Below are 12523 nucleotides of genomic sequence, written 5' to 3'. Positions count from 1 at the left end.
GATTTAGTGGTAAATCTGGCAAAAAGTGAATTCACAAAAGCAAGAGTAACCTACCTCGGACATATAGTGGGGCAAGGACAAGTATTGCCAAGAACAGCAAAAGTACAAGCCTTAGTGGAGTTCTCTATTTCTAAAGTTAAGCATGAAATCATGAGGTTTTTGGGGATGTGTGGTTTCTACAGAAAGTTTGTATCACATTTTAGTGCTGCAGCAGTTCCACTCACTGATTTGCTGCAGAAAAAGAAAACCAAGGTAGTATGGTCAGGTGAATGCCAGCCAGCTTTTGAAAAGCCAAAAGTAATCTTAACTAATGAACCAGTGTTGGCTGCTCCAAATGTTACTGTAGATGCCTGAAACATTCATACTCACACTTTCCCCTCACTTCTACTCCAGGACTAAAAATATTGAAGTCAGCCCTAAAGTTTTTGCTTCCTCACCTTGTATTGCAGTGTTTGCCAAATCACCATGTGACATTCAGGAACATGGCACTAATTTGAAAAACATTGTTTTTTTTCCCCAGGTTCTTGTTTGATTAGCTTTGTTGAACTGATAACCAGAGGCACGATCCTGTATAAAAGCGCAGCCATTACCAGACCCAGGCACACCTCCTACCGACAAGATGAAGACTCTGATTATTTTCAGTGTCTTGCTCACAGTCACCAACGCCAGAATCCTTTCACGATGTCAAGTTGCTCGCGCTGTAAAGAATTCTATCCTGACTAAATTCACCGCATACAGCGTGGCAGACTGTAAGTAACACTTTCTCTGTTCTATTTAGGCAGTGCCACTTGCGGGTTATATCTTCCTCTTGCCGTTCTCAGTGGGTGAGTGCATGTCACATTGATGGGGCCTGGGAATGTCTGAGTCTGGTCAGAGAAAATTGATCTTTAGTTTAAACTATGCAAGAGAAGGAATAGACTGGATGTTGGGCAGTTCTTTTCCAGGAGAGTAGTGAGCCTCTGGAATACATTCCCAGCTGGTGTGTTGAGTGCTGACACTCTGCCTTCAGGAAAGATCTGGATTGGTTCCTGACTGGGGCAGCGAACACATTATTTTTATAAATAACACTTGGACCATGACATGTTCTAGACTGGTTTTGATTGAGGAGGAATTTTTCCGAGTATTTTCCCTTGAGAGGCTCTGAGTTTCTTTTCTTTTGCTCTAAACAGAGATAAATGGTTTCAGTGGTCGAGGATGGGGCGGGGGATGGTGGGGAGTCATGGGGCAAGGGGATGTTTAGTTGTGATGGTCTGGCCATCATAGTGAGAGGCAGACCTGATGGACCAGTTAGTCTTTTCTTCCCCATCAATTTTGTATGGTTGTTTGTAAGTTAGCCAAGCCGACCATTGCAGAGCTACAATTGGTCTCTGCACCACTAGCTTAGGGCAGGAATATGAGACAGGGTTCTGCTGTTTTATGTTTTGGCAAATTTTCTTTGACTTTTTTTAAATTTTAGTATCTGAGGTCAATATCTTAATGAATCTCAAATCCTTATTCCTTTGAGAGAGGCTTCAATAGATTTACAATGTAAACAATTAATAACGTGCCCAGAACAACTAATAGGAAACGCTGAGCAATCGATTTTTCTGCTTTGGAATGATTTCCACTTGTTAATAGATTGATCACCAGTCTTCAGTACCACACCAGCCGGCTATCCCTAAAAGCAAATATGGGCTAATGCTGTGTAGTTGGGTCTTAAAGCTCTCACGCATTGTGTCTATTAGAGGGATAATTACTGGACCAAAACAAGTTAGAACTGCTTCATCTTTGTCAGAGATACATGTGTATAGATGTTTAAGAAGGGTGGAATATAATCAGAAAATGCTGAGCATTTCCAGCATTTTTTATTTATATTTCTGATCTCTGGCATCTGCAGCAGCGACGGTGGGACTGGTTTGTCTGTGAGGCTGCATAGGAGAGAATAGCGTTTCCACTTTAAAAGTCTAAACTCAATCAAAGTAATACTTATAGATGCCCATGAACTGAATCCCTGTGAGAGTCACCATTGTCAGGAGAACAGGAGAGACAATCAGCAAAATGACGTCTCAACTTGTACACTGCTCCAGTTCCCACAGTTACTGCCTTCAGGTGAACAGGTTGTAGATAAGAGAATGACAATAGCCTGTTCTGTCTGTTTTTCATTTTTTCACTCACTTTACTTCCCTGCTTACTTTTAAGTTACGGCAGTGGAGCATGAGAAGCTCTGAGGAAATTCACCTTGAGGTTGTGCAGAAACAAAGCTTTGCTGTAGCTTGTCCCCAATCTCCCCTCACAAGGCGCAGTGTGAATCACAGTTGTGTTTGTCACAACTTCCAAACTATAGTGTCTTGTGTTCATTTTAATTCTAGGGGTGTGTATGGCCTATCATGAGAGTGAATACAACACACTTGCAGAATACTACGAGAGAGGCAATGATGGAAAGATCTGGTCAGGAGACTACGGGATCTTTCAGATCAACAGTAATTGGTGGTGTGCAGATCAGATGTTTCCGGATGGTCCAAATGCCTGTAACATGAACTGTCTCAGTAAGTGAAACAAGATAACGTTAATCTTAAGTTTAATTTTTGTTTTTATTTTCATATAAGAAGTACGCACTTGGAATGCTGTACATAGTTCTGGTTGCCATGTTGCAAAATGGATTTAGAGGCAGTGCAAAGAAAGATTTTGAAGGATGATACCAAAACTGCGAGGTTATAAATATCAGGAAAGGAACAAAAGGCTGGGTCTCTTTTCTATTGAAAAGATGAAGTTGAGGGATGATCTAACAGAGGTCTTTAAATTCTGAAAGGTTTTGATAGAGTAGACAAAGAGATCTTGGAGTTTGTGCTGCATGCCAAACAGCCACTGCAATCCCAAGCGCGGCAGCTCATTTAAATAGCCAGGTGGCCCACCCCCCCAAATCATGTGGAGGGAGTGGGCTGTCCATCCCCAGCAATGGCAGCTTAAAGACATAACCCCCCAAAATAAAATAAAGTTCCAATGCCACTTTCCCACCCGCCAATTATAATTACATTAACTATTTGCCCTTTCCCTCAAAAAAACACTTACCTTTAACATCTGACCTTTCCCCCCACAAACTGCACAAAGTTTAAAGTACAACTCTTCCCACCATCCCCTACACCCATGATGTTTACTGAACCACGTTCCACCGCCCACCCACCCCCACCCCCCACCCTCGCATTGATAATCTTACCTCCTCCCCCCTCCCCACCAGTGCCATGCCTCGTTTCCCCAGACGGGGATCTGAAGGTGTGGGAGTGCCGGCCGCCACGTCAAAGATCACAGTGGGCCCTCAAAATTAAAGGTAAGTATATGTTAATATATTAATTTAATTAATTTGAATATGTTGATTGTGGTCCTGTCATCCAGCGGCGGGGTGGCCCCCACAGTGCCTTGCTGCCACTGGGAGGATCAGGCTGGGCCCTGCCGGCATTGAGGTCCATGGCGGGCCTCATCCAGAGCCATCTTCAAGCCCTCCCCCCCTCCCCCCACTCCCCCCCCACCCCCACACCGCCACTGATCTTGACGTTGAGGGCTTCTTAAAATATAGCCAAGAGAGTTTCCACTTGTGGGGAAGAGCAAAACTAAAGGCTATCGATATACGATAGTCAACAAGAGGTCAAATTTTGTTTTTATCCTTTCATGGGAATGGGCATCACTGGTAAAACCAGTATTTATTGCTTTTGGGAAGGTGTTGGTGAGCTGCCTCCTTGAATACAGCTGAGTGGCTTGCTAGGCTATTTCAAAGGGTGGTTAAGAGTGAACCACATTGCTGTGGGTTGGAGTCACACGTAGGCCAGACCAGACAAGGAAAGGGGATTTCCTTCCCTAAAGGACATTCGTCAACCAGTTGGGTTTTATGACAATCCAATAGTTTCATGGTTACCATTACCAATACTACCTTTTTATTCAGACCTTATTGAATTAATTGAATTTAAATACCACAGCAACCATGGTGGGATTGGAACCCATATCGCTGGATCATGAGTCCCAGCCTCTGGATTACTAATAACATACCTACTATGCTACTGTACCTGCAAAATAGGGAATTCAGAAGAAACTTCTTTAGCTAGAGAGTGGTGAGAATGTAGAACTCGCTCCCATCAGGAGTAGTGAGTTGATTAGAATAGAAGCATTTAAGGGTTACTAGATCAGCATATGAGGAAGAGAGAATGGAGGTTATGCAAATAGTTAGATGAGGAAGGCTGAGAGGAGACTCGAGTGGAGCATAATTACCTGCATAGACTTGGGCTGAATTGTCTGTTCCTGTGCTGTACATTCCATGTAATTCTATGTAATATACCCTGTCCACTACTGTACATATTCTTGAAGGACACAATAGGCTGGTAACCGCTCCCACTCTTGTGTTTGTATCGAATGTAAGCTTGGCTGAGCTGACAGTACCCCATGACTACATCAGAAGGTCAAAGGCACACGCTAGGACTTCAGCTAGATTGACAATTCAATATAGCACTGAGGAGTGTCGCACTGTCCTTTGAATCATCTTGTTCAGGTGGATGTTAAATTTCCCATGTTACCATTTGACGAAGAGTGACATTTTCCCAGGGGCACAATTGTCACATCAGTTGCTAGGAAAAAAATGGGTCACAGCCAATCGGAAAAGTTATTTTACACCTTATCCAATAAACAGGTAAAGAATCTAACCCGGTGTAAGTTGAACTGCCAAGTCAATATCACCCAGTTTTTGCCACACAATAAGTTAAAACTACATCGCCTTGGTATCCTGGCCAACATTCTACACTCAGCCAATGAAAAATAGACTGAAAAATAGATTAACTGGAACCTTGTATAAAATGCATGCATAAAATGTCTGACATTTTCTATGGGCGTTCATGCCCCCTCCACCCCATGCTGAGCTGACAAATCTAGACCCTAACCCACGCATGTTGCAACATATAGAATATCAAATACTGTCCATCCTAGGCCTTTACAACTGTACCACAAGCAACAACATTTAAAGCATGGAATATTCCGCACCCTTCGACATCTCGACCTATAGCTTTCTAAATCTATATCGAAACACACTTTAGATATGAAAATTGATTCTAATATCACATTTCTTTTTTTTAATGTAGCTTTTCTGAACAATAATAAGGATTTAAAACCTGACATTGATTGTGCAGCAGTAATAGTGAACCAACAAGGAATGGAGGCCTGGTATGTTAAAATCTCGATCTTCTCTCTCTCTGTGTATTTAAATGTTGTGGTTATAACTGAGTGATGGAATGCTGCTGGTTTCTATATCCAGGTTACAAATGCTGCAATGACATCATAGGCACACACAAACAGCTTGCTGTAAACAGGCATTTTAGGGATCAATGAGGGACTGTTATAGAGAGCATTACAGTGATTGTTACAGTGAGGGTGTGTTATAGAGAGTGTACAATGAGGTTGTGTGTTATAGAGAATTTAAAATGAGGGTGTGGGTTATAGGGAGTGTCACAGTGAGTATTATGTTACACAGTGCACTAAAGGAAGGGTTTCACAAAATTGAAATCAACTTTAGTAAAGGCCGCATATGTAAGGGGTATCAATTTTAGGCTGCTGCTGGGGAAACCTGTAAACTGGCCCTATACTATATTTTATCAGACATCTTTCTAGCCTCTTTGTGCCCAACTTTTTTCTGTAATATTAGTGGTTGTTGCGTTTATTTTACAATGAGAGAATCTGGTGAAATGCACTACAGGGGAATTTGCAGGCTGAACATTTGTAACAGGCACACACATGAGGAGTAACCCCTGGGTAGGATAAGTGGGGGCTTCTGTACTCTAGTAAGAATCAGCAGGAGGAAACTTTGAAGGAAGGAGGGTGGGTTGTGGATGACTTCAATACCTCATGTCAATAAATATGTTACTTGAGCTCTTGTGATTCTCTCTGACTGATCTCTTGTTTTCTGATGCTCTGGTTTTGCAGGACCAGCTGGGTCAAGAACTGCAAGGGGAAATGGATCGATTATTACACATACTTCTGCTTCTTGTAAAGAAGGCGGTGTTCCCGTTGATCAAACCCACTCGCTTCAGACACATCACAACATGTGACACTTTCAGTAGCTAGCTCTGCATTGTTAAGACTGCTGGGAACCCAGTAAGGGAAGGCCTGACTCTCAGTCACAGCTCATTAAAAATAAGCACAAGAAAGCATCAAACCTCGAGTGTTTCAGTCCAATTGAGCAATCAAGATAAAACAGTAGATCTGTTAATTGTAAGTGAAGAAGTGTGAGAAGGAAAATTGAAACTAAAGATGAAGGCATACACTTAGTACATGAAAAATAAAGGAGGAAGACAAAAGGGAAAGTTAAAAGGTTGGGAATGAAGCTGCAAAATCTATTCTATTTCCTGTTTCGTAGACAGCTTTCTATTCATTCAGATACTCCACATGTTCTGACCTTAGTCATATGTCATCTATGCCCGACCTTATCAAAAGCCTTTTGGAAATATAAAATTATTGCATCTACTACATTACCCTTATGTACCCTTTCTGTTACTTGTTCAAAGAATTCAATAAGTGAAGCATGATCGGACCTTTTGGTAGCTGTGCTGCCTACTCTTTATTATGTTTTCAGCTTCTAGATGTTTTTCTATTACAATCTTTGAGTAAGGCTTCCATTATCTTTCCTACCACCAGTGTTAAGCTAATTGTTCTCTAGTTTCCTGGATCTGTTCTATCTCCCTGTTTATATTTAGGAATCACATTAGCTGTCTGTCAGTCCTCTGGCATCTTTGCCTTTTCCAAAGGATATTTATCTATATGTAATAGTGCCTCTGCTATCTCTTCTCTAACTTCTTTCAGTATGTGTGGATGTAATCCATCCGCTCCAGGAATTTTATCCTCTCTAAGTTTGATTAATTTATCAATTATCTCCACCTTTTTTTAATCTTAAATGTCCTTATATTGTTACGAACAGGTGAGTTGGAGGTCTAGGGTTCCCTTTCAGCCTTCACCTGGTCTTACTGTAACAGGGTTTAATTTTAAACACACTGTGCTTTAGCTCCCCCTTGGTGAATCCTTGCTCACCGCTTTCAAATTATAAGGCAAATAAACTGGCACAAGAAGACTTTATTAGGTTTAAAGAAGAAAAGTTGAAATTTATTAAAACTTAAATTCTAGTTCGGTTGACGCCTACAGATACACGACACGCCCACACTAGCATGCATATGCGATACACACATGCAGATAGAGACAGAACACAGCAGAAGAAATAAAGTGGAAAGGTTTGAGGCAATATCTGAAGAGTTGTTGTTACGGTTCTTCGAGCTCACTGCAGAGTCCTTGATTGGAGGTAGATCTTGCTTTTTGTTGGAGCCCAGTATTCTTCTTAAACCTTGTTTACTGTAGGAGACTTTTCTCTCTTTGATTTCATGTGTCTTCAATAGATTCAGATACTTCAGAGAAAGAAATGGGAGCAGACAGAAGAGAGATCTTCTCAGTCCAGGAGCAAACAGACTTTTTGCCCAAACTGTTTGTACAAACTCAAAAAACTCTGGTTGCCCAGCAGGTTAGTCATGTGACTAGCTGGTTTGACCATGTCCATTTGTGTATTTGGCCATCTTAGCAGTCAACCTGGAATGCGAGCTCCCCACCTTCAACATCTGGTGATCAAAAGTCCATTGTGGATTGAATGTCAGGGAATGGCTGCTTTGTCCTTCCAAACACTGTCTGTTAATGTGCAAATGGCTTTTCTAGCCACAGCTGATTTGTTTAACAAGTCCTTTCTTCACTCCAGTAACAGTTTGAAATCAATGTTCATGACAAAATGAATGTGCTTCATTCTTGGCAGGTGGGGGCCTAGCATGACAACATCCTTTTGATCATTCCTTTTAATGTCACATCCATGATGATAGTTTCTCTGGTAAATATTGAAGCAAAATAATTAATTTGTATTTCTGCCATTTCACTGTCATTACCTGTGATTATATCGTGCCTATCACTTAATGGCCCTATCCTATCCTATTTCTTTTTGTATTATTTGTTAACTCAATATTGTAGTTTCTTTTTGCTTTGTTAATTGTTTTTATTTCAAAGTCTCTAATTAAAACCATGCAGTCATAAACTCAAAAACTGTCCCAAAAATTGACAATGTTTCTCAAATTGAAAGTATTTAAGCATCAAAGGACTTAAAGGTAGTTACTCAGTCTGGCTAAAGGTGAGAAATGGTATTCCACAAGGAGCATTGCTCTTCACTATTTACATAAAAGATTTGAACTTAGGGATCGGAAGAACAATTCCAAATTTTTGCGGATGACGCCAAATAATGGGGCTTAGTTAACACAGAGGATGACTGAGATAAAATACAGGAAGACATTAATAAACATGCAAAATTAGCATGAAATTGGAAAATTAAATTCAATGGCTGGAATTTTAAATTGGACTGGAGGCCCCACTCACCAGCCAAAAAGTTGGGGGTGAGCCCGCATCCGCTGGGCCTGGAAGCCATGCAGTGATGTTACGTGGTCCAGACCCTTACTTGGCCTCGGCGGGATTTCCAACCGTGAGGCAGGAAGTCCTGCCTCCAAGAGCTGCCAGCCAATCAGCGGGCCGGCAGCTCTCAGTCCCAGCAGCGCCACCAGCAGCAGTGGCCACTGCTGTGTTACGACCAAGGCAGGAGTAATGCACTGTTAATTCAGTCCCACTACTCCAAAGGTCACAGCATATTAGTAAAGTTTCCCACCTACTGGATATTAGCCAAACTAAACACAGCTGACGATGCTGCTTTAACATCTCACACTGAAGAATGCCTGCAGAGTCTCATCGACAGGTTTGCGTCTGCCTGCAATGAATTTGGCCTAACCATCAGCCTCAAGAAAACGAACATCATGGGGCAGGATGTCAGAAATGCTCCATCCATCAATATTGGCGACCACGCTCTGGAAGTGGTTCAAGAGTTCACCTACCTAGGCTCAACTATCACCAGTAACCTGTCTCTAGATGCAGAAATCAACAAGCGCATGGGTAAGGCTTCCACTGCTATGTTCAGACTGGCCAAGAGAGTGTGGGAAAATGGCGCACTGACACGGAACACAAAAGTCCGAGTGTATCAGGCCTGTGTCCTCAGTACCTTGCTCTACGGCAGCGAGGCCTGGACAACGTATGCCAGCCAAGAGCGACGTCTCAATTCATTCCATCTTCGCTGCCTTCGGAGAATACTTGGCATCAGGTGGCAGGACTATATCTCCAACACAGAAGTCCTTGAAGCGGCCAACATCCCCAGCTTATACACACTACTGAGTCAGCGGCGCTTGAGATGGCTTGGCCATGTGAGCCGCATGGAAGATGGCAGGATCCCCAAAGACACATTGTACAGCGAGCTCGCCACTGGTATCAGACCCACCGGCCGTCCATGTCTCCGTTATAAAGACGTCTGCAAACGCGACATGAAATCGTGTGACATTGATCACAAGTCGTGGGAGTCAGTTGCCAGCATTCGCCAGAGCTGGCGGGCAGCCATAAAGACAGGGCTAAATTGTGGCGAGTCGAAGAGACTTAGTAGTTGGCAGGAAAAAAGACAGAGGCGCAAGGGGAGAGCCAACTGTGCAACAGCCCCAACAAACAAATTTCTCTGCAGCACCTGTGGAAGAGCCTGTCACTCCAGAATTGGCCTTTATAGCCACTCCAGGCGCTGCTTCACAAACCACTGACCACCTCCAGGCGCGTATCCATTGTCTCTCGAGATAAGGAGGCCCAAAAGAAACACCGTCTTTATTCCCCAGAATAAAGCACACCAAACCAGGTTTCTTTAAATAACAACAAATTAACAATTTATTAGTAAACCAATTTTAAACAATAATGAGATATATTTATATGTTGAACAAATTTTATACCTTCTTATTCTTTCTAACCCTCATGCACACACATACATTCAAAACCAACAGGGAACCAGTTTTAAAAGATTGGTTAAACTTGCAACAGTTTCTTAGCAATAACAAAGTAACTGGGTTGTAACTTCTGGTAGAATATTTCCAGTTCAGTGAAGTATCCCAGAGTCGAATAGTCAGGTGCCTCTCGAAATCTCCAGGTGAAATTAATGAACAGTCTGTAGTGGAATTCAAGGCAATTCGTCTGCAGCAGGCGTCACACAGATCTGACAGCAAAAAGTGCAGCAACAGGTCTACTTGGATTTCTAAATAGCAATCCAACAATAGAAACTTTCCTGAGGTTTCAGGATCTTTCAAGCACACAAAAAAGGCAACAGGACTCAATTTTGAGGCAGAGAATTTCCAGAGATTGGAGACAACAAGAATCTTTCCACTCTTAACAATGCAAGGCTTCCTATCAGCAAAGGAGCCTTCCTCCGAAGCAGTGATTCTCCACAGAGTGTTGCAACTCCTCTTCCTGGGTCTCCTCTCTCTCTTCAGGCATAAACGGCAACAAGGGTTTAAGCTTCCATACCTTAGATTTGCAATTCCTTCAAAGTTCATTTAACTTCATGAAGAAATTCGAATTTCACTTAATACAGGAATTATTCCTCAAGAGAAAGAGCTTTCTGATCTGTATTCCTACCCAGTTTACAGCAGCAAGCAGTCTTACTCTTTCTTTCAGAGAGAGGTCTCTTTCTCTGGTCTCCAAACAGGTTCCAGCCAAAACTGGTCTCTTCTTGCAAAAGCGAAGCTAAAAACGTCCCAGCAGCCAGTCATGTGACAGTCATTTCTCTCTGTTGAGTGGCTTTAAAAAACAGTTTGCCTTGCAATGCCCCACCCAGTTCAGCATTCACTGTTCTCAGAGAAATCCTTTTGCTCAGTCTTAAAGGCACATAGACAACTTTTGTGACAGCTGGGACTGCACCCAGGGAGAGGAGGAGACCTGGAATTAAGGAAAGCGTGTGAGGCCTTGCCGGCGTCAACCGGCCAGGTCCTGGTGAGGCAATGGGGGGGGTTCGGTTGTGGGGGGTTGGGTAATGTGCTGCAGCCGTGGGGTGCCCTCCATGGGGCACAGGGTGCCGATCTGAAGGGGCCCCCCCTACCCCCAGCCCGCAAGCAGGCCACCAAGTTTTACTGGGCGACCTCCTGGGGGTCCTGAGCCGCCCACCCGCCACTGTAATATACCAGTTGCAGTGGGAGGAGGCCCTTAAGTGGCAATTAATTGACCACTTAAGGGCCTTATTGGCCTGGGATGGGCAAGTGGCTTCTCAACACTACTGCCACTCATAAAATTGCAGTGGGGGCACGAAGGCAATGGGAAAGCCCCCCCCCACCCCCCACCGGGCCCACCACCTCCCACTCAATTTTACACTACCCCCGCCCCCCACCCCCCACTCCCACCTCCAGCCCACTCCCGTGGGAGGCACCCTCGATAAGTGTGTGATAATACATTTTGGTAGGAAGGATAAGGAGGCCTTATACTCCTTGGAAAATAAATGTATAAAAGGAGCAGAGGGAACTGGGGTACAGATGCACAAATCACTAAAAGTAGTGACTCAGGTTAACCAGACCATAATAAAACAACCAAAGTGCTGAGGTTCATTTCTAGAGGGTAGAATTGAAAAGCAGAGTATTTACGTTAAACTTATATAGTACATTGCTTTGACCACATTTGGAGTGTGAACAGTCCGAGTTTCCATTCTATAAAAAAATGATAATCGAGTCACTGGAGAAGGTGTATAAAGGATTTAGGGAATGCAAGCAATACTGAAAGGTTATACCTATGGGTAAAGATTGAACAAGCTGGGGCTTCTTTCTCTAGAAAACAAAAGACTGAGAGGTGCCCTGATAGAAGTCTTTAAGATTATGAAGGGGTTTGATAGGGAAGACATAGAGAAAATGTTTACTCTTGCGGGGGAAACCAGAACTAGGGGCCATAAATATCAGATAGTCACTAATAAATCCATTAAGAATTTCAGGATAAACTTTGTTACCCAGAGCGTAGTTAGAATGTAGAACACACTACCTCATGGAGTAGTCGAGGTGAATAGCAAAGATGAATTTAAGGGGAAGCTAGATTAGCACCTGAAGGAGAAAAGAATACAAGGATATGTTAATAGGATGAGACAAAGACAAAGGCCCATGTGAAGCATAAAATTCAGCGCAGACCAGTTGGGTCGAATGTCCTGTTTTGGTTCTGTCAATAATATAGTAGAAACAGGGCAGCAGGACAGATAGGCAGGATTCAGATAGAACCATAGAAAAGTTATGCATAGAAGGAGGCCATTCAGCCCATCGTGTCTGCGCTGGCTGAAAAAAACTAGCTGCCAATCTAATCACACCTTCCAGGACCTGGTCCGTAGCCTCGCAGGTTACAGCACGTAATACAAGGAATGAAACGAGTGAAACAGAAACACAAATTCAGCTTTAAAGGACATGATGTAGTAGTGATTACAGAGATCTGGCTCTAACATGAACATGATTGGGAGATAGCTATTCCAGGCTATCGGTCTGTAGAAAGGACAGGCAAGATGGGAAAGGAGGGGCAATAGCAATATTGGTAAAATACACAAAGTAAGAGAAGGAACAGGGAAAGATTAAATGCTACAAATTCTCATGAAAGTCTTACAAACACAGAAGCATGATGA

At 42.9% G+C, this 12523-nt stretch overlaps 1 protein-coding gene across 1 annotated transcript; it reads left to right on the top strand.

Moving 5' to 3' along the window:
* The first annotated feature begins 619 nt into the window (after positions 1-619).
* On the top strand, positions 620-6001 carry LOC137374272 (lysozyme C, milk isozyme-like). The gene is made up of 4 exons (XM_068040067.1): positions 620-749; positions 2349-2525; positions 5097-5178; positions 5935-6001. Exons 1-4 carry the CDS (start codon positions 620-622, stop codon positions 5999-6001), a joined length of 456 nt encoding a protein of 151 aa, XP_067896168.1.
* The last annotated feature ends 6522 nt before the right edge of the window (positions 6002-12523 follow it).

Source organism: Heterodontus francisci, chromosome 10 (genome assembly GCF_036365525.1).
Source record: "Heterodontus francisci isolate sHetFra1 chromosome 10, sHetFra1.hap1, whole genome shotgun sequence".
In the NCBI taxonomy this organism is placed as follows: Eukaryota; Metazoa; Chordata; class Chondrichthyes; order Heterodontiformes; family Heterodontidae; genus Heterodontus; species Heterodontus francisci.
Note: the sequence above shows the minus strand (reverse complement) of the source record. Positions and strands in the feature narration are given on the sequence as shown.